This window comes from Micropterus salmoides, unplaced genomic scaffold (genome assembly GCF_014851395.1).
Source record: "Micropterus salmoides isolate LMB-PRFRI ecotype aquatic unplaced genomic scaffold, ASM1485139v1 Ms_hic_scaffold_3, whole genome shotgun sequence".
Lineage (NCBI taxonomy): Eukaryota > Metazoa > Chordata > Actinopteri > Centrarchiformes > Centrarchidae > Micropterus > Micropterus salmoides.
The window spans coordinates 28,321,257-28,340,607 of NW_024042261.1; the positions used below are offsets into that span (position 1 = coordinate 28,321,257).

The following is a 19,351-nucleotide window of genomic DNA, read 5'->3' on the forward strand; positions in this document are numbered from 1 at the left end:
TTCTGTGTGTAAATTTGAATTCGGGGTATATTTGGGAAATGTTTGCAAAGTGTTTTTGTCTAAGTATTTTATATTTAGGGCATGTGGTAACCAGCTCTGTCTGTGGCGACCCTTTTCTATGGCCAGGCTGTGTTCACTCAGTCTGTATGTTGTAAGCATTTTTCTTAGTTTAGAATATTTTATTGTGCTCAGGTAATTTTCCAGTGTGAATTCTCTTTTTAGGGTCAGATAACATTGGAATTTATTTTGTGTTTTGGTCGTTTCTTTCCAGTATTAAATATATATTTCTTTTTGCTTGTTGATAATTTGGTTTGGTCTGCTAGAGTTGGTGTTTCTGTCTTGAGGCTGTTGGGGACTTGTTACTGCAGAGAGCCTCAGGACCAGCTGGCTGAGGGGACTCTTCTCTGGTTTCAGCTCCTGGTATGTTAGGGCTTTGTGATGGTATGTCTGGGGGTTAACTGATTTTAAGTGATTGTAAAATTTAATTGATCTTTTCTGTATTTTTAGCTCTGCTCTGCACAGATTATTTGGTGTTTTTCTCTGCACCTGTAGGATGCTCTTACAGAACTCAGTATGGAAAGATTTTGTCCCATTTCTCAAATTCCTTATTTAGATTTGGCCCCCAAATTTCACTGCCATATAGAATTATTGGTTCTAGTACAAATTGGAAACTTTTAAGCCAATTTCAATTGGAATATATATTTTAATGTTTCTTTTTATTACATTGAAAGATCTCCTTGCTTTGTCCCTCAGGTCTTTCACAGCCATGTTGAGGTTTCCTGTGTATGTAATGTTGAAGCCAAGGTAAGTTTAGTATTTTTGTAGCACTTTGTAGCAATAGCCTATAATGTTACACATAATTTGATGAGTTAGCTGGCTTGTAAATTTAAAACTGTTGTTGAGCAACATTACCAAAATTAAAAATCACACCAAAAACATTGATATTGCCTATTCAGTGCCACACCTTTTCTCTCTATTTTGCTGTTAAAAGTAGTTAGCAAATCAGTGTCCAAACACCGTTATCGTCGATTATGCGTTCTACCATTCATAGCTAGGTTAGCTAACGTAATATCACAGACATTACCGTTACTTCAGTTTGTGTATAGATACAAATATCACTACACAGTTGTCAATATCATCGATGCAGAGGACACGTTAGTGTTAGTGCGCTAGTGTGAGATAATAACGATGGCTAGCTTGATAGCTAAAGTCGAGCTAACGTTACAACTTAGCTGTATTATCCAGCTATAGTTAGCTAGCGACTTGTTTTAAAGTCTCTTGTTTGTGCCGCTATAGTTAGTTAAGTTGCTCATTTGACTTTAACGTTAGCTAATGATTTATACGTAACTAATGTATACATTTACTAATGTAAAAATGCCAGTAACACGTGAAGAACAAATGTGAGCCAACGTTAACGTTACCTTGTTTTTACAGCTGATGTTCTGTTAACTTACATACGTTATGAAGATCCATTTTCATTGTTAACAGGGCCAAGCTAGTTAAGTAAATACGTATTGATTTATGTTAGAAGACTCTTTTACTTACTCAATTCAAAAACTCTTGAAACGACATTCCTTTTATAGTCTTGTTTACAATGCTCGTCACACATCACGTTGTATGTACTTCCGCTTCTGAGACCATTACAGCAGCGTTGGTTGATTGATTCCCAAGCAGTGGTCCTCGGACCGTGAGGGGTCCTGAAGTAACGTCAATATTGTATCATGTATAATACAGTACTCTCATGCAATGCCATACTATAGCAACCTAAAGCTGTAAACAAAAAATAAACCACAAGGCGACTTATACTAAAATTACTTTATTACAGCTGATTTCTGTTCAATATCCCTCTGCCAACACAATGGTAAATATAATACAAACAAAATAGTACATTTGATCCTATTTTTATTCTGTTTTATGAATCTTTTTACACAATTTAAATCCACTTTTAGTACTTAACCATCTCTTATGTAGTATCTTCATAATCTCTAACATTCAATAACAAGTTCCCCCATCTATACAGTTTAATACAGGTTATGAGTCGTAGTGGTAATGTGCCAAAGAAGAATACTGACATGTTCAAAGAAATACAATCTCTTTTCATAATTTGCCTGTCACCATATCATCTGTTCAAGCCTTTGGCCACTAGACCAGAACCAACTTGTTTTTATGTTTCATACATTTCACCGTGTCAGCCTAATGATAGGTAAAACCAGGTGCATGACACAATGCAGTGGTATCTGGGCTTGGCAACTCAGGTATGGCACAGTGTTAGACCATAAAAAGTATCACCATTTTCTGTTGCCGATTCTCATTCAGTATCCCATATGCTTTCAGTCAGTAGGACAAAATTTGACATCAAAGTTAAAGTAAAAAATAAAATAAAATTAATCCAGGTTGGTGGAAAGGTCTTATCACTGACAATGATTGACAACAATATCCAGACTCCCTCACACACAACATTGAGATAAAGTGAACAAAAATTGTGCATACAAACTTAAGGTTGGCATGTATGTGAGGTCTGAATGGCCCAACATTCAAACTCTTGGCCTTGGCTTTTGACTTAAGGTAAGATTCCGATCATGATAAATACATTCCCCTTTTCTTTACCAAATATCAATAAATGATGAATATAACCTGTTGTGTTACAGTAGCTGGAGCTAGTCACTTGGCATGAAAAAGAAAAAAAAGAGTTTTGGGACCAAACCATATGAAACTTGATATAATGCATACTTTCTAGGTAGGGTATATACTAATCCCACCTATTAAGAAAAAGTCGCCAATATTTTAGTGTCCTCAAATGTGATAGGAATATATCACAGTATAATATTCAGAAGAGCCAGCAACCCTAAAAGTGGCTCTGAATCAAATGGTTAAACGTGTGCTGGGGGGAACAAACTCTGCAGTGATAATGCTCAGAGATGGCCGGTTGACTAAATAAATGGCATTTAAAAGGAGATGACAGCCACTACATGCATATGAGGCATTTTGTCTGTGTACACCAAGAATATCTTCCAATGAGCTATGTCCAGACAACTCAACACCACTTCGAGAGTGAAAGGTTTACTAATATCAGTGTGGCCTGTCAGTTGAATAAAGTTAGTTTTAGAAATAATTTTCTTAAAATGTGAGTTTAGTCGTTAAATGTTTTCTTCAGTACAATATACACATATGAACATTTAACTCCAGCTCTGTGATTCAGAGGAGGACCTCTCGGTATCATCTCTGGATCATCCTTAAAGGCCTTTTCAACTTAGTGTTTTAAAATTCTCTCTATGGAAATGGTAAGCCTAATTTGAACAAGCTGTAGAAAGGACACCGACTTCTCCAATCATATTTCAAACACAAACCAGTTTGAAGGGAGCGAACAGGAACAGATATTAGAGGAGCTGCTAGAGCTATCAAAGGAATACCTAAGTGCTTTTTGCCACATTTATTTTGCATTTGGCTGTTTTCAGAGTGTGCGTTGACTCAATATTACATTTACAAGGATATGCTACAATGTTATCATGCAAGCATGTGATTGATTCAGTAACCCTTGTTCTTGAGTTCTGATGAGATGGTGAAACATTTATAACTTAGCACCTTTTATATTTTTTGTGTTACTTAACTGGGCCAACGTTTTTTTAACAGTGTTGTAATTTTCTTAGTAGTGCCAAGCCTGCTGTCATGGTCATGACAATTTCCTTAAGCTATCTGCCTGCACATAATGGACTCCTTTCTGTTAAACTCAGTTAAGTTTGTTTTATGGAAACTGAAGCCAAAATGTATCTGAAAAACACTGCAGCATCATCACACGCTCTGTTCATTCAAAATTCAGCACAATCATACAGGAGATAACCAACATCATCTAGAGTTTCAAAACACAGTAAAAGCTGCAGAAAGGGGTGGAATGGTTTCACTCACTCACTGTATGTTGACATACACTAGGGCCTTGTCTGTACTTGGGAAATTGCTCCTAGAAACCGCAGCACAGGTTACTTCAACTCCTTATCTTAACTACATACGTACCAACAAAACACTAATATACCAGGTGCTTTGCGAAAAAGAAGTCAAACATTAATTTTACACATATTTAGCTGTATAAAGTGCTTTGAAAAAGGCAGCAGTTTTAAAAAGGCACTAATAATATATATAAAAAAAACAAATAAACAAATCAATACTAAGATTGTTTTTGAAGGCAAATTACTTTTTCTCACAATTCCTCCTGTCAATGTGTACAGTCACATCCTCTGTCACACAGGGGTTTCCAAGTTCACCCCTAGAGTACCACCACTCTAAAGACCTAAAATATAGTTACTGATATACATAAGTACTTTTCTATTTCCCACCGTTCATAAGACTTAAACCAACTTTATTGCACAGTGAATATAATAATCTGAGAAAAGTATGTGGAACCTCTGGAACTAAAATCACAGGTGTTAAAATAGACTTAACAAAATATACACTGGCACTGATTATAAACTGATGATGAAATTTAAAATAATAAACTATAAACATCTGAGACCGATTTCTATAATGAAAAGGTAAAAAGGCACTGAATTAGTGTTGTAGCGCAAGCCTGAAACAGTTGGTTTATTTGGCTCTGAATTTGTAAAGTCTCATTTTGGCTAATGATCAGGACATTATGTGAAAACTAAAACTACTACTTAATAAAAGGAGGCATCTTTCACAATGACCATTACAGCAGGCTGGTATCACAACAGCAAAGCATCTTTAGTCGGGTCTGCTGCATTTCTAACCACCGTCAAATAATCAACCAGTGTATAACTGAATATGAATCGGGAGAGTGAAGGAGGGGGCTGCTAAATAAAATCAGTTTACTGTGATTGTTTGATATTTCTAAGGACATAGTTAACACATGTTAAAGGCTTTTTTAACAGTGTTTCATGTGCAAAATGAGAGCAATGGCTGTGAATAGCAACATATATTTTAAAAATTCCAAAAGAGAGCTGTAAATGAAAACAAATGGGAGTATTATGTGTTGACACTCAAATTGCTTATGTAACATAAATTTAAGGATCTTTATGTGTGCCGATAAACTGCCGTGAGGACGGGCTGCGTCTCTTCCAGCCCTTTTGACCTGAGCAACATTTATTTCATCACACAGCCACATCTGTACATGGGAGAGAGACAGAGCCGCAGAGCTCAGCCAATACTCTATGTGTAGGAGAGGTGTGACCCGTTAGATATTTGAGAGGTGACACTGGTACTCCTGCTCATGGCCTGCTCACTGCGCCCTCCTGAGGGTGTCCTCCCCATTGCTTGGGGGCTGTTCTGTACACCTCCACTGACGCGGGTGACCAGGGCTCCTGCTGATGAGTGGCCCCATGGTGATGGACTCCCACCTCCCTGCATGCCCTGCCCCCAGCCTTGCTGCATAGGTGCCCCTCCCGGACTGGAGTGATAGTGGTGACGGCTGCCTTGGTGGCTTGACCCTGAGCCAAGACTGCCACTGCCCCAGTGTGGCCCTTGAGCGCTGCCAGATGGGTGCTGTTGTTGATGACTCCAACTTCCTGAAGCCCCGGGAAAGCTATTGCTGAGGCCCTCTGGGGAGATGTTTGATAGCACCATGTTGCTGAAGCCCAGGCGCATACTCTCTGAGTCAAAAGCCTCAACTTCTCGGGCTTGACGTTCCAGCAAGCCCCGGATTCGCTCCAAGCGTTCATTCTGCAAGGAGAGCATCTCCTCTTCAATCTACACAGGAAAAAGTAAGGCATTTAGTAAGTAACGTTTATTTATGTGCTTTACAGTTAGCAGATACACTCAACTTCACTATGATTGACTGGTAGCCAATCCATCAACAGTCAGCAAATAGAAACTATAACGTAGATACAAAGATATCTAGATAAAGTTACAAAAATAGATTTTTGGAATAGAAGTGCGAGTGTGCTGGGCTTTTGAAAGTACCTCTAAAACTCAAATCTTGCCAATAATCATGGATTTAGACCAATGTAAATTTCCACATGAGAATAGTTCATAGAGGACAACCTTCTGTTCCAGCAGGGCCCTTCGGAGTGACACCCTCTGCTCCAGGTCCTTCTTCTCGCGTTCGTGCTGGGCATCGGTCTGCATCTTGATCTTGCTCTGGTAGGCGTTGAGAAGCTCCAGCTCCTGCTGTAGCTGTATTCGTAGGGCTTGGCCCTGAGCCTCCTGAGTCTCATCCAGGCGTAGCTAAGGACAGAGAGAAGATCAGGATCCAACGAGTGAAATACACACACAACCATAACTAAGTTGGATACGTCCTCCAAAAATGGGGCAAAAGGTGGCAACTTCATGGTCTTCCTTCATAACTTTAGGATTCTACATTCCTGACATTGCCAGACTTACCGCCTGAGTGGAAAGCATCTCATTAATGGAGTGGTCATACTGCTCTGCCAAAATGGCGAGTTTGCGGTGTTGCTCCTGCTTCAGCCGTTTAAGGACAGCCTTGTGCTCTGACTTTGGTGTGTTCTCCAACAGATGGTTCCTCAGTGCCTTGTACTGCCTGGTCTGGATCTTACATGTGTCCTGGAACTGCTTCTTGATCTGTAGCTCTTTGGACTATGTTGTAGAGAAAAGTATTAAATTATGTATTTCTTTCTATTTAAAGGCAAGCATTGAACACAGAAACAGATCAACCAAGCAAGTTGAATAGTAAAAACCCCACATTACATGGATAAGAAACATAAGCATGCTTCTATTCTCTGTAAAAAAAATCTTTGCCTAACCAAAGGGGAGATAAAAGCCGAACACTCTTAACTTTTGATGTCTTTTTAATGTACATTTTACAGACCAGCATGGTTCAGCACATCTCAGCTTATTTAAGATGAAGAATAGGTCCGGCAGACTAACTGTGAATTGCATATTTGGCAGCTCCTACAACCTAGAGCAGCATTTTATTATTAATAAAATGAGAGTATACACGTGCATGCTCACAAGCAAAATTCTCACCTTGAGACTCTTGGGTTGTTGGCGAACCTCCATAACGTGCTTGCGTCGAAGTTCCCTCTCCCTCCTCTTGTTGTACTCCTGCTGATTGGTGAGCTCCGTCTGGTGCTGCAGGCGGATCAGCTCAACCCTAGTCTTTTGGATGGTGTTGAGCTGGCGGAACTCCAGCTCTTGCATGGACTCGTGGTGCCGAAGAAGCATAGCATGTTCCAGGTCCTTCTGGGTCTGACGCTTGTTTAGCTCCTAATTATGTGCACATGGTGAGACAAACAAAGAGATGAGATTGTCACGCACCAAAGATAACAACAATTTAGTTTTTTAATTCATTAAACCAATATGTACAACAGCTGAAACCTAGCAGTATAATAGGAGACAGTGTGCTCACCTCACGCACTAAGTCCTGTTCAATATTGTGGCGAGCGATCAAGATCCTCCGTTTGAACCTGCGGCATTCCAGCTCCAGATACTGCCTCTGTCTGCGCTGTAAGTTAGCCTCTTCCTCTGCTTGGAAGTGTTGGAAATTTTCCTTCTGCTTCGACAACCACTCCTGCTTTTCCTTCTTGGGTGTTGACTGGTTTTCATTTAACTCCTAAACAAAAGAAAAGATTGCAGGTCACTAGTAAAACAAACTTCAAATTACTGATTGATGTCCATTGCTGATAGTAAGTAAGTTTTGGAGACTAATGTACTTACCTCTTTGAGTTGTTCCTTGCGAAGTTTGTACTCCCGTTTTTGGGATTCGAGGAAGCTGTTGAGCTCTTTCTTCTGCTGGTTCTGAATATGTTGTTGGAACTTCTTTTCATCATTGCTAAATGTTTTTGCCTAATGGAGAAACACATCATTAATCAGTTTGCTTTAGATACAAAAAAGCCAGTGTTATAAATCTTAGTGAACACAAAAATTAGCTGAATGCATACATCTTTCTCCATGGACGCCTGGTGCTTCTTGATCAGTTTCTCCATCTCCTGGGCAAAATTATTCCTCTGGTTCTCTAGCTCCTTGTCAAGGCGAAGTCTGTGCTCATCCATCTCAGCCTTCAGCTTGTTTTCCAGAGCCATCAGCTGTTTCTGGTGCTGCCGCCTCATGCGCTTGTAGCCCAGTATCTGCTCTCTTAACTCAGAATCCTGCTCATGCTCCTTGATTTGGCGAGTGAGCTGGCAAACACAAGGCACACATTCACTGACTTTTGTTGTGGGTGGAAAGAGCTATTAAAGATGATATGGGAAAAATTCAGCGTATGCATATGTTTCAGATGTTTCAAGCTGGATCATGGGTCTGCTTCTGTTCCATCCAAAATCACAACTTTCAAGCCTTAAAGCAAAAAACATTCAATTCTGTATATAGGTGGTTGTTTTAGCCATCATCTTATTTGATCTGCAAATACATCAATTGTGTTTTTACCACTGAGGCTGTGCGTATAGTAGCAAAGTGTTCGCGGTTCCGTTTTGGCCGTGGAGTGGGTGCAGGCGGGGACTGTGGCTCAGCTGGCCGGGTGTGAGGTTCTGACTCTTCATTATATGTCTCTTCCTCCTGAAAGGTAGGCATCCATGCACAGAACATGTAAGGAGCAGAACAAGATACTGCACAGAAAACACATTTATGTCTCGTGTTACTATAATCAATTTTAAACCGTGAACACTATATAACACGATATTGTTACAGGTCAGAGTGGAACCTGAACTTCTTACCGGCTTGAGGTGTATCACAGAGCTGTTTGACATGACTGTGTGGTCTCCCTCCATGTCCACCTCACTCTTGTCATCACCTGCATCCGTAAGACTGTTGACAGAGCTGCTCTGGGAACTGGCACTGATTGACATACTGGGTATGGATTGGTTGCTCCCCACACTGTTCACTGTACCCGTCCTACCCACACTGTGTTCTGGCTCCTAAAAATAAATGCCCATGGAAGATAGTATGGTTACAACAATGCTCTCTAATGACATAGGATAACTCAATACTATGAACTACAACCTCGCTAAATTGGAGATGACAGAAATTGAGAAAGGTAGAGATGCAAGCTAGCAGCATTTAAAGCAGTCATATGACAGACCTCCTCTTCATCTTGTGCCTCAGTTGTCGGGCCATTGTGGGCTTCCTGAAATAAGATCTTCTTCATTTTACGATACTGCAGATTGTCCAGCTCCCGCACTGCATCCTTAGTCCGATTTATCAGGTCTATTAGAACTGATTCTGGTCGCTCACGTTGGACAAATGCATGCTGAAGGAAGAACACAAAAAAATACTTCATGCATTAAAGTCCTGAATTCTAATGTGGTTGTAGAGATTAACCAAAAAGGATGACATGAGTCATATATACATTTTCTGATTCTTACCTTTAAGAGCTCCTCAGAGTTTGGCCTATCCTGGGGTAATTTCTGAAGGCAAGAATCTACAAAGTTTCGGAAATATTCCGTCCTGAAGTAGAGAGACAAAATGCAGAAAAAGGATAAAATTGTAGTTATTTTATAGACTCAAGTTTGTTTAAGAAACATTTCACCAGCTCTTATATATTTAATTATTTTAATCTCACCATTCACTAGACTGCAGGGTGGGGCTCTCATTCTGTGCTATATGGTATAAGGCACTCATTGCATTCATGTTGAACAGTGGAGGCTTCCTCTCAGCTACAAAGCAAGTAGCAGATTACATCAAGGAGTCAGATGTTGTGAAGAAAAATTAAATTATGAGAGGAAGAAAGAGCAACATTATTCAATTACTGACTATGTGAGCAAAAATAATGTTTGCTATGAGATGTCTGTTAAAGTGTAAAAAGACATGCAACAACAAATCAGGTCCAAATCTTAGATGTGAATCAGAACATATAGACCAGTAACCATACCTAATTCAATGCAGGTTATTCCCAAAGACCAAATGTCCACCTTTCCATCATACTGACCCTCATCCATAGCTAAAATTACTTCTGGAGCCATCCTGAGAAAACAAACACATTTAGCTCTATACAAATATGTAAATGGTAATTTAATAAAAAAAAATCTTCAAAACTGCTCTGAGAAGAACCTTTGAAGTATGTGTTTTGTAACGTACCAATATGGAGTCCCAACAAAGGAGTTGGCAGGACAGGCGATGGAGGCAGAACCAAAATCTGCTAGTTTTACCTGCCCTGGCTCTGTCAGCAAGACATTTCCTGCCTTGATATCTCTGTCATACACATGAGAGGAAATGATTACAGCTCCATGCAAACAACAGAACACCTTGGGGTATATGCACTTGGTGCCCAGCATGCTCCCAAACACTCACCGGTGAATCATGTTGTGGGAGTGAAGATAAGACAACCCCTTAAGAGCACCATGGGTAATTGCAGCTATTTCAACTTCTTGCAGAGGTTTCTTGTGAACTGGAAGGGATACATACACCAACAGGAATGTAAATCAAGAAAAAAAGTGACAAGGATAAACTTGAATTGGGAGGAGACTACCTGCTCTGCCTGTAGTCATGCAGCCTCATGCAATAATCAGGAGTTCAAAGGTTTTCAACTCACCTTCTAACAAATCTGAAGCAGAGCCTAGACAGTATTCCATTACCAGCTGAAATGAAATAAAGAGTGTTTTGTGAGAGTCAAATGCTTTACCCTCTTTATCAATCAGTGAGCAATACATTTAAGTGACAGTATCATCATCATAACCAGTGACACTCCCTGTAAAAGTTTACCCAGGCAGTGTGCTCTCGCAGGTAACATCCTTTGTACTCTATGCTGTTTGGGTGTTGTACTCTCTGCAGGAATTTCACCTCCTTGATAATGTCTTGCCATTTCTATGAAAATAGTATAAATCAGAGGACTATAACAACAAACAAAACAAACTTTGTGAGTAAATGTGGTAACAATTGCCTGTTAATATTATATAGGTTAGTGAAAGCTTCATACCTCACTGGACTGCTTTCCACTATAAGACATTTTCTTGATGGCCACCACCTCATTTGTCCGCTCATCCCGTGCCTGAATGACAAGCACATTAAATAGCGGTGTGATTTCAGTTAGTTACTTAGGCTACATGCACAACAGTACAAGTATCAGTTTTTTTTATATTTTGAGCTATCCATGAAAATTCATTTTGTCTGTATTATTTGCCTGTAAAATTTAAATTATGTCTTTTTGCATTTTTAAAATCGACAAATGAGGTGTTTGACCTCATTGCCCCAAACATTTTGACAACACAATCTATATTAAAAGACACAACTACATGATCCATCTAGGATTAGGATTAGAAGACTATGTAGACTCAATATAGCTGTTGGGGCAACATGGCATTGTCTGTCCGCAGCAACTCACTCCCACCCCGTTGGGAATGATCTACCGTTTTCCGGCAGAGAACCATGGCCTCAGACTTGACTGCCTCAGTGACTTCAGAGTCTTCAGATACTGCCTCATCCACAGAGGATGTTTTGGTCGGGTTCAGGAGCTCCTCAAAGTGCTCTTTCTACCACTCGATAATATCCACAGTCCAGGTCAGCAGCTCCTCCACGGCAGGGCCACGCCCTGCTTTCCTAAGTCGTTGAACGGTTTGCCAGCCTCCCCAAACTCCTCCCACACAAAGGTTTTTGCTTCAGCAACTGCAGGAGCTGTAGCCCTTCTGGCCTCCTGGTACCCGTCTGCTGCTTCAGAAGACCCCTGAGCCAATTAAGCCCAAAAGGCCTCCTTCAGCTTAATGGCTTCCTTCTTAGGATGCCACCATGACAGGCACCGATGACCTAAGCACAGTTCCTGCCAGCCACCTCTACAAGGAAGGCTTTGATCATGGCCCACTTGGATTCCACTTCCCCAACCTCCTGCGGGATGTACAAGAAATTGTTCCAGAGGTTATCCAACGAAGGTTAAAATCAAGGGCAACTGGACTTGGTTGAAGATACTGGAAGACGTTTCATTCTGTCTGACTGGCAGGGAAACTCAGCTATTTAACCTCAGTGGGGTTGTTGGCCCGGGTCATCGATACCGCTGGTTCGTTAATGTTCCTTGTTGCTGTGACGACAGTCGTTGCAGTCGTTAAGACTACCTGTGGCCAAGACTGAACGACCATCGTTGGTATCTTCACCTGAGGCCAATAGGTTACGTTTGTTGAGTTTCCTGGGAAGTGATGAAAGGACAGCATTGTAAGTGGGGGATAAGTGGTGGCGTAGACCCCCTCCCCTGTTCAATGACGGCTTCTCAACCCTGGTATAGATGGCTTCCTTGACACCTCTTTCAAACCATCCATCTTCTCTGTCTAAAATGTGCACCTGGTGGTCCTCAAACGAGTGTCCTCTGTCCTTCAGATGTAAGTAGACTGCAGAGTCTTGACCTGAGGAGTTGGCCCTTCTGTGTTGAGCTATGCGTTTGTGTAGTGGTTGTTTAGTCTCCCCAATATACAGGTCTGTGCATTCCTCACTGCATTGGACCGCATACACTAGATTGCTTTTCTTGTGTTTGGGTGTGCGGTCTTTGGGGTGTACCAGTATCTGTCTTAGTGTGTTCTTGGGTTTAAAAAACACAGGGATGTTGTGTTTGTTGAAAATCCTCCTGAGTTTCTCTGATACTCCAGACACATATGGAATCACAATGTTGTTGCGTTTGACCTTCTTTTCCTCCTCCCCTGCAGTTCTTCTTGGATCTTGTGGCTGTCTTCACAAAGGTCCATTTAGGGTATCCACAGGCTGTAAGTGCCCCCTTCAGGTGGTTCTGTTCCTTCTCTCTGGCTTGGGCGCTTGTTGGTATGTTTTCTGCTCTGTGGTGCAGTGTTCTCATGACCCCTAGCTTGTGCTCCAGTGGGTGGTGGGAATCGAACAGTAGGTATTGGTCTGTGTGTGTGGGTTTTCTGTAAACACCAATCTGCAGGCTCCTGTCCTCTTCAATGTGTACAGCGCAGTCCAGGAAGGCCAAACTGTTGTTGTGAACATCTTCTCGTGTGAACTTGATGTTACTGTCCACAGAGTTGATGTGTTCTGTGAAGGCTTGCACTTCCTGGCTTTTAATTTTGACCCAGGTGTCGTCCACATACCTGTACCAGTGGCTCGGTGCTATTCCTCTGAAGGAGTTGAGGGCTTTATTCTCCACTTCTTCCATGTAGATGTTGCCACAATTGGGGATACCGGTGAGCCCATGGCACAGCCATGCTTCTGTCTGTAGAATCCACCGTTGTACTGGAAGTAGGTGGTGTTTAGACAGAGGTCGAGTAATTTGCAGATTTGGTCGGGGCTGAGTCTAGTTCTGTTGTCCAGGGTGTTGTCTTGTGTTAGCCGTTTCCTAACGGTTTCTACTACCTCTATGGTGGGGATGCAGGTGAACAAAGAAGTCACGTCATAGGATACCACGGTTTCATCTGGATCCAGTTTTAGTCCTCGAACTTTGTTTACCAAGTCAATGGAGTTTTGGATGTGGTGAGGCGTGTTTCCCACCAATGGAGCTAAGATGGTGGAAATGTGTTTGGCAATGTTGTAGGTGACCGAGTCAATGCTGCTGCAGAGGTTGAGTCCCATGAACAGGGTCGTTCGGCAAACGTTCGGCAAACGTTCCCAGCTCACCCTCACAACATATTTGGGTTAACCGGGTCTGTCCAGCAGGCTCCACCTGCCATCTGATCCAACTCACTACCAGGCGGCAATCAGTTGACGAAATATGGCCACAGGTGTGATGATACGACTACAAAGTTGATTATCGATCTTTTGCCCAAGGTGTTCTGGGACAAAGTACATTTATGAACGACCTTATGCTCGAGCATGGTGAGCGCTGAAGTCTCCCAGCAGAACTAGTCTAGTCCCTAGATGGAATCACTTTCAGGATGTCAACAAGAGACTCCAAGAAAGCTGGTTACTCAGATCTGCTGTTCTATGCATAAGCGCACAGAACAATCAGAGCCTTCCCCCTCAGTGACTCATAGTTATATAGATGCGACCCTCATTCTCTGGGGAGAAATCCAACACCGCTGATCTCCGCCAGAGAGTATCCTCACACTTGCCGATTGCTTCTCACCCTGGGCAACTCCAGAGAAAGAGAGAGTCCACCCTCTCTGGGTGTTTGGTTCCAGTGCTGTGCGTAGAGGTGAGCCAAACTATGTCTAGTTTGTACTGCACCAACTCTGGTTCCTTCCCCACCACATAGGTGACATTCCACGTCCCTAGGGCAAGTCTGAGATGCCTGGAGTCAGCACACCTAGGCCTGCTACCCAGATTGCAAACACATGACCCCAATGCCCATCCCTGCGGGTGGTGGGCCCACAGGGCATTGTATCACAACAAATTGGGACTCGTGATGCAAGTCTCTGTAAGCCGAATGACATGATCAATGAATGCTTCTAACTGCTTGTGCATAATATCCACATTACAGAAACTACATAATGATTTTAGCTAACACATTGTGCAAAAGCACCAGGTCACATCCAAAATATCACATTTTCAAAGATCTTGAGACAAAAATACAACATCACAATTGCTAAATATAACAATAACTGACTTTTACTGTAGTTCGCTTGCTCAATAATTTGCTGAAGTCAAAGCTGACACACTTACAGTGTTGCTACAATGGCTGCATTTTTATAACCATTCTGAAATATTTAAAAGGATCTAAAAGGCCTAATTATTAAGCCTGTTCTGTATAGACTTGACAGGCTTTGCTAGTGGTTTAGAGCACAATGAGACAGGATTTTCCAAATTTGTATTCAATTTATCCACCGTAACAATGTTACACAGTGCTATGCCAGAAATGTGAGAATGAATGTATTTGATTAACTGAGAAAGGCTTAACTTTTCTATCCTGACATTTTTTTCTTGGTCAGACCCCTATGTGGGCTCCCTGAAATGAATGAGGAGGCTGCGTTTTTTGAGTTCAGTTCTGATATCAAGCTGAACATGCCTTTAGGCTTGGACCATAGCCTTTTCTTGTGAAATACTCACAAAATATACAGCACCAAAGCTGCCATGTCCGATCTCACGCAGGTCTGCATAGAGCTTTTCTGGGTCTTCCTTGAAGAAGAGATCAGCAATTTCGGGGTCCTTCAGACTCCCCGCCCGACTGCTGTTGGGCATACTGGGGAGTGGGGGCAATGCCGCTGCCGCCAGGAACTATCTGGGTCTGCGACAGCGACTTGAAAGCCCCCACCGATGGCTCATCTGCAGGACAGCGGTCTCATATGTGTTCAGAGCTAAGAGTACAAGAAAAAACAAGAATAAGTACACTGAAGAAAAAAACCCAGCAGATTTATATAACAATACACAGACATAAACATACAAACATGTAGAAAGTGCTATTCTCATCTGCTCTGTCCACAGTCTCACAGCATGCTAACAGCAAACTGTTACAAACAAGCTAAAACAAAAGCCGTCTGTATGTAGCCTAACTGTTTAGCTTAGTTTGTCACGTATCTTAAAATTTGGCAAATTCTAGTAAACTTAACTGCTGGCTGAGACAAACCAGGCCCTTCTGTCTCTGCCAGCGGCACTTGCAGGCAGTGAATCACATCAGGAGGAGTGACTGATATTGACTGGTGTTTTTCTACATTCTTTCCAAACTTCACTCAGTATTTTGATATCAGGAATAAGATTTATTTTATTGATAATTTAGATTTGTTTCCAGTGATATATCATTGAGTGCATACAGTGATTACTGCTGAAAAAAATTTAGTTATAATAAAATTTTTAAAAAGCAATTATTTAGTAATGAAAAAGAACCGATAATGATATCAATAAAGAACAGAAATGATAAGGAGTTTCATTAAGAGTAGTATCAATGCCCATCCCTACTGGCGACAAAATGGCAGCAGGTAAAGACAATGTCTATGGTCATTTCTTACTCAAAGTTAACAAGTCCATCTCTGAGGGGAATGATTGTCATATCATCTTCAATATGCTTTGCATCTATGACACACTGCGTCCTTGTTCTGATTAATTTACTTGATTATTTACAAAGATTAAATATAGCAATTAACTTTAGTCTTGTTATTATTTGGCAACTGTAAATAAATAAAACAATCTTTAGCAAGTAAACACTTCAGGCAAGTAGATTTATGAACGGGCAAGTGGGGGAAAAAAAAACATTAACATTGAACCCTGATATACCTACTATTACGTTCCTTTACATAGGTAATGTTATACTACAAGGCTATATGCTACAGTGAGAGGCAATGTGAAACAAAAGGTAAGTATAACATCTGTCTAAAACTCCCAGCTCTTTGACTGACCATGTGCGCCATAGCAGAGCCTATTAATGTGAGCGAGACACACACATAACACGAATGGTGCAAATGTGGAGAACGGCCAGTCAGGAAATCCTGAGGTAGCAAGAGATAAGTCTCCTGTTTCCATAGTAACATCATCTGCAGTAAGTAAATCAGTGGGCTGTGTCCTGACAACCTCCCCTCACACCTTCAGTGACTGGTATGTAGACAGACAGATGTGAGGAGGATACAAAGAACCAACTCACAGATGACAGTCTCCAGCTCAAACAAAGAAACTGAGGTGAACAACGCACTGCTTCACTGTGAGATAGATGACTGAACTGAAACAAAGCATTCCAGTGATGGGACTACTTGTTAAACCTGTAAGTACTTGGTAAACACATGTTCTCAAACATACCAAACACTGACCTTTCTAGCAGCGATTAAAGATCACCAAAAAAAAAAAAAAACAACATGATTCACAATCATCTGTAGTGGTTTCAAGCCATTTTCACAGCTCTGGTTTTATTTGCCGTAGTTTTGAGCTGTCCACATCCGCACCAGTCTAATACAATCCAGATAAATAATTTGTTCGTGGAAAAATTACATTTGAAATACTTCAATATAGCAGCCTTTCCAAAAAATAATGTCCTGGGTACTCAGGATAAGCTACTGAAGACAGCTGTCACTGTGAACTTAAAAAAAAAGAATTTCTGATTCTGAGAATATCCACAGCAGTGTGGATTAACCTTATCTCAGTTGCTCATGCTCATATAAAAGCAAAACTATCTTCATTACTAGATATATGGGAAATGTGGATTTTTATTTGTTTTTGTTTTTTAATTTTAGGTGAACTTGCCCCTTAAAAAAGACAGAAATGAGCACAGTATAGCTTAGGTCCACAACACAACTGGTAGGCTTAAACTTTGAACCATTTGCTGCCTATTAAATCGTTTGTTATACAGCTGTACTGCTGTAATACAGATGTAGACTGTAAAAGATCACTGAGAAAAGTTTACTGAGTCCATGTGGCTCAGATGATCAGCTGCAAACAGATGCAGTGCTAATGCTAGAGTCACAAGACTTCTTTCCCAGCCTGGGAGAAACAGCCCCCAGTTCAAGCAGACATCTTTTGTCTCACAACAACACTAAACAACTCACTATTCCACACAGATGCAGCCACAGCCCTGAAATAAATCCTCATTACCATGTGGGACTGTGCCTCTTTATTGCCATTGTTCTTTACTACATTGTTGCTTATGAATGAGGCTTATTGTCATTTCTCATGATGCCATTTTCAACTATGGATGGATACGTGAGCACCAAAGTGAGTGATGACAACTGATAGCTTCATAAAACACCTCTACGTTCCAACTAGCACACACACATGCACAAGAATGCAGCAGGACAGGACAACAAAGCTGGAGGGCTGGAATTCCCAATGTATGTCCTCACTGCACTGCATTTCTCACCATTTCCTGTTCGCACAGCTATAGGGAGGTAGGAAGGGGGCCCTGGGTGAGCATGTTGACCAGTGATTATCTGTCTTGACTTAACAGCAATGGCATGCTTTCAGACATGCATTGCCATTTCAGACACAGTGAAATAATGGTTTTAAAGTTTTCATATCATACATAGATGATTCATCTGTATAAAATGCTGCCATGCCTTTTTAGAAATCAGTACGCAATCTGAATTTAAAAGCAATATCTCTCAGTTAAGTCTTTTCCATTTGGCAGTCCAATCCATAGCACAAAAAACACAATCATATACTGTCAACCACCAGGATTTCTTTTGTCTTTACCATTAGTGTCAAAGAGTCAGTGTATGTTATCATTTACAGACCTATAATACAGTATATTCATTGAGTTAAGATGGCAATTGGGCCTAATCAGTTTATCTGCTGGGACAGGTTGACACTTGCAACAGTACTGTTATTGCTCTGAAAAATGTGAACCACTATTAAATGACCAAGGGTTGTCTTACAGCAAAACTCTCACTTCTGGTAGCCCAGTCTTACAGGCTGCGTTATAAATTACCTGTGTCTAGGTAACGTTAATACCTCACTGCAGTTGCAACACTAGAGGAATTAGAAAAAGCACTTGGTGGGATTTACCGAACGTTGTCACTTTTCTGTAGCTGTCAGACAAGTAAGTCAAACTAACAAAGTATGACATATAGGAACCTAACAACACTCTAACGTTACTCTTAAACGTGCGCAAACAAGGTTTCAGGAGCTCCAAACTAGCCAGCGTTGACTCGAACGTTACGTTAATGTTAGCTAACTTACACACCAAACTTAACGTTAGCTAAGCTAAGTTACGTGTCATATGATCAAACAATCCAAGCATTTTTCGCGGCGTGTTTACTGCGTGAACAGTCGCGTAACTGCATAAATGATGTGGAATTAAACCGAATTTAAAAGTCGTTTAACAGAAATAGCTAAATTAGCAAGCTAACCTATGTGGTGTTTGCTAACTTAGCTTAGCCAGTTAGCTGAAACTCACCCTTTCCTGACAGGCCAGGTTTCAGGACTGTAGAGAATGTCGTGTATTTCAAACAGTTTGGGATTATACAAGTATTCTTCCTCTTTCATCCCCGGTGCGGTACCTTCGTACACAAAATCCTTGTTGTTCGTAACGCTGTCAGTCGATTATAACATACAGATTTGTGAATTATTATTAGGTTAAAAAAATCCCCACCCTCGAAGTAACTGGGGTGCCAGAATAGTCGAATCCCACTCCCAGGCAGGTCCAAAGATGGCTGCCGTGTCGAGAGCTCCACCGCCGCCTCCCTTCGTGAAAATACGTTGGGAGAATGTGAGGGAATTTCAAACACTTCCAAAAAACCCACAAACAAGCCGCGACAGTCTCCGCGATGTCGTTACAAAAACTGGGGATTTAATCTAGCACACTGGCATGTTAACAGCTTAGATGTTAAGTTAAGATGTAACTATGCCTGACTGTCCGTCCTCCTTCGATTTACTGCACACAGCAGTTCCGCCCTGCCTGGTGTAGTTGCAGTAAACTCTCTCTGACCCAAAAACATCCAGAGGCGGAGACATAATTATAAAACACTTGGGCTTTAATACAAAGGAGAGTAAATACTCGACCTTTTTTGAGTATATTTCCTTTTTTAGGGTAATATAAATTACTACATCATGGAATAGGTATATCCTATAATATAAAACAATATATTACCTTTAAATGGAAAATGCTTTTCTGAAAATTAGAATCGAAAAAAACATATTGTTCAACCAGATATGTTTGACTTAAGTTGGC

General features: G+C 41.1%; 1 protein-coding gene across 3 annotated transcripts; it reads right to left on the minus strand.

Annotated features, from left to right (window-relative positions):
• Window positions 1-1,800: 1,800 nt before the first annotated feature.
• Window positions 1,801-19,086, minus strand: taok1a (TAO kinase 1a). Of its 3 annotated transcripts, XM_038692394.1 has the most exons (21): window positions 18,773-19,086; window positions 18,578-18,680; window positions 14,812-15,059; window positions 10,814-10,885; window positions 10,600-10,701; window positions 10,430-10,475; window positions 10,189-10,285; window positions 9,976-10,089; window positions 9,770-9,861; window positions 9,461-9,554; window positions 9,264-9,345; window positions 8,981-9,148; window positions 8,616-8,816; window positions 8,329-8,457; window positions 7,845-8,081; window positions 7,621-7,749; window positions 7,313-7,516; window positions 6,931-7,170; window positions 6,328-6,540; window positions 5,989-6,171; window positions 1,801-5,694 (listed from the first exon to the last, which is right to left on the minus strand). In XM_038692394.1, exons 3-21 carry the CDS (start codon window positions 14,941-14,943, stop codon window positions 5,158-5,160), a joined length of 3,072 nt encoding a protein of 1,023 aa, XP_038548322.1. In that variant the 5' UTR covers window positions 14,944-15,059; window positions 18,578-18,680; window positions 18,773-19,086; the 3' UTR covers window positions 1,801-5,157. The 3 variants fall into 3 exon arrangements, with proteins under 3 accessions (XP_038548322.1, XP_038548323.1, XP_038548321.1); XM_038692395.1 differs by lacking the exon at window positions 18,578-18,680; XM_038692393.1 differs by having other exon boundaries at window positions 18,578-19,086.
• Between the last annotated feature and the right edge of the window lie 265 nt (window positions 19,087-19,351).

Excerpts from the sequence above, each read along its gene's own strand:
- taok1a (XM_038692395.1), bottom strand. The coding sequence starts at position 14,943 with ATGCCCAACAGCAGTCGGGCGGGGAGTCTGAAGGACCCCGAAATTGCT. Across the intron at positions 6,541-6,930 it reads AACAACCCAAGAGTCTCAAG|TCCAAAGAGCTACAGATCAA; the intron begins GTGAGAATTTTG and ends TCTACAACATAG. Across the intron at positions 5,695-5,988 it reads GGGCCCTGCTGGAACAGAAG|ATTGAAGAGGAGATGCTCTC; the intron begins GTTGTCCTCTAT and ends TTTCCTGTGTAG.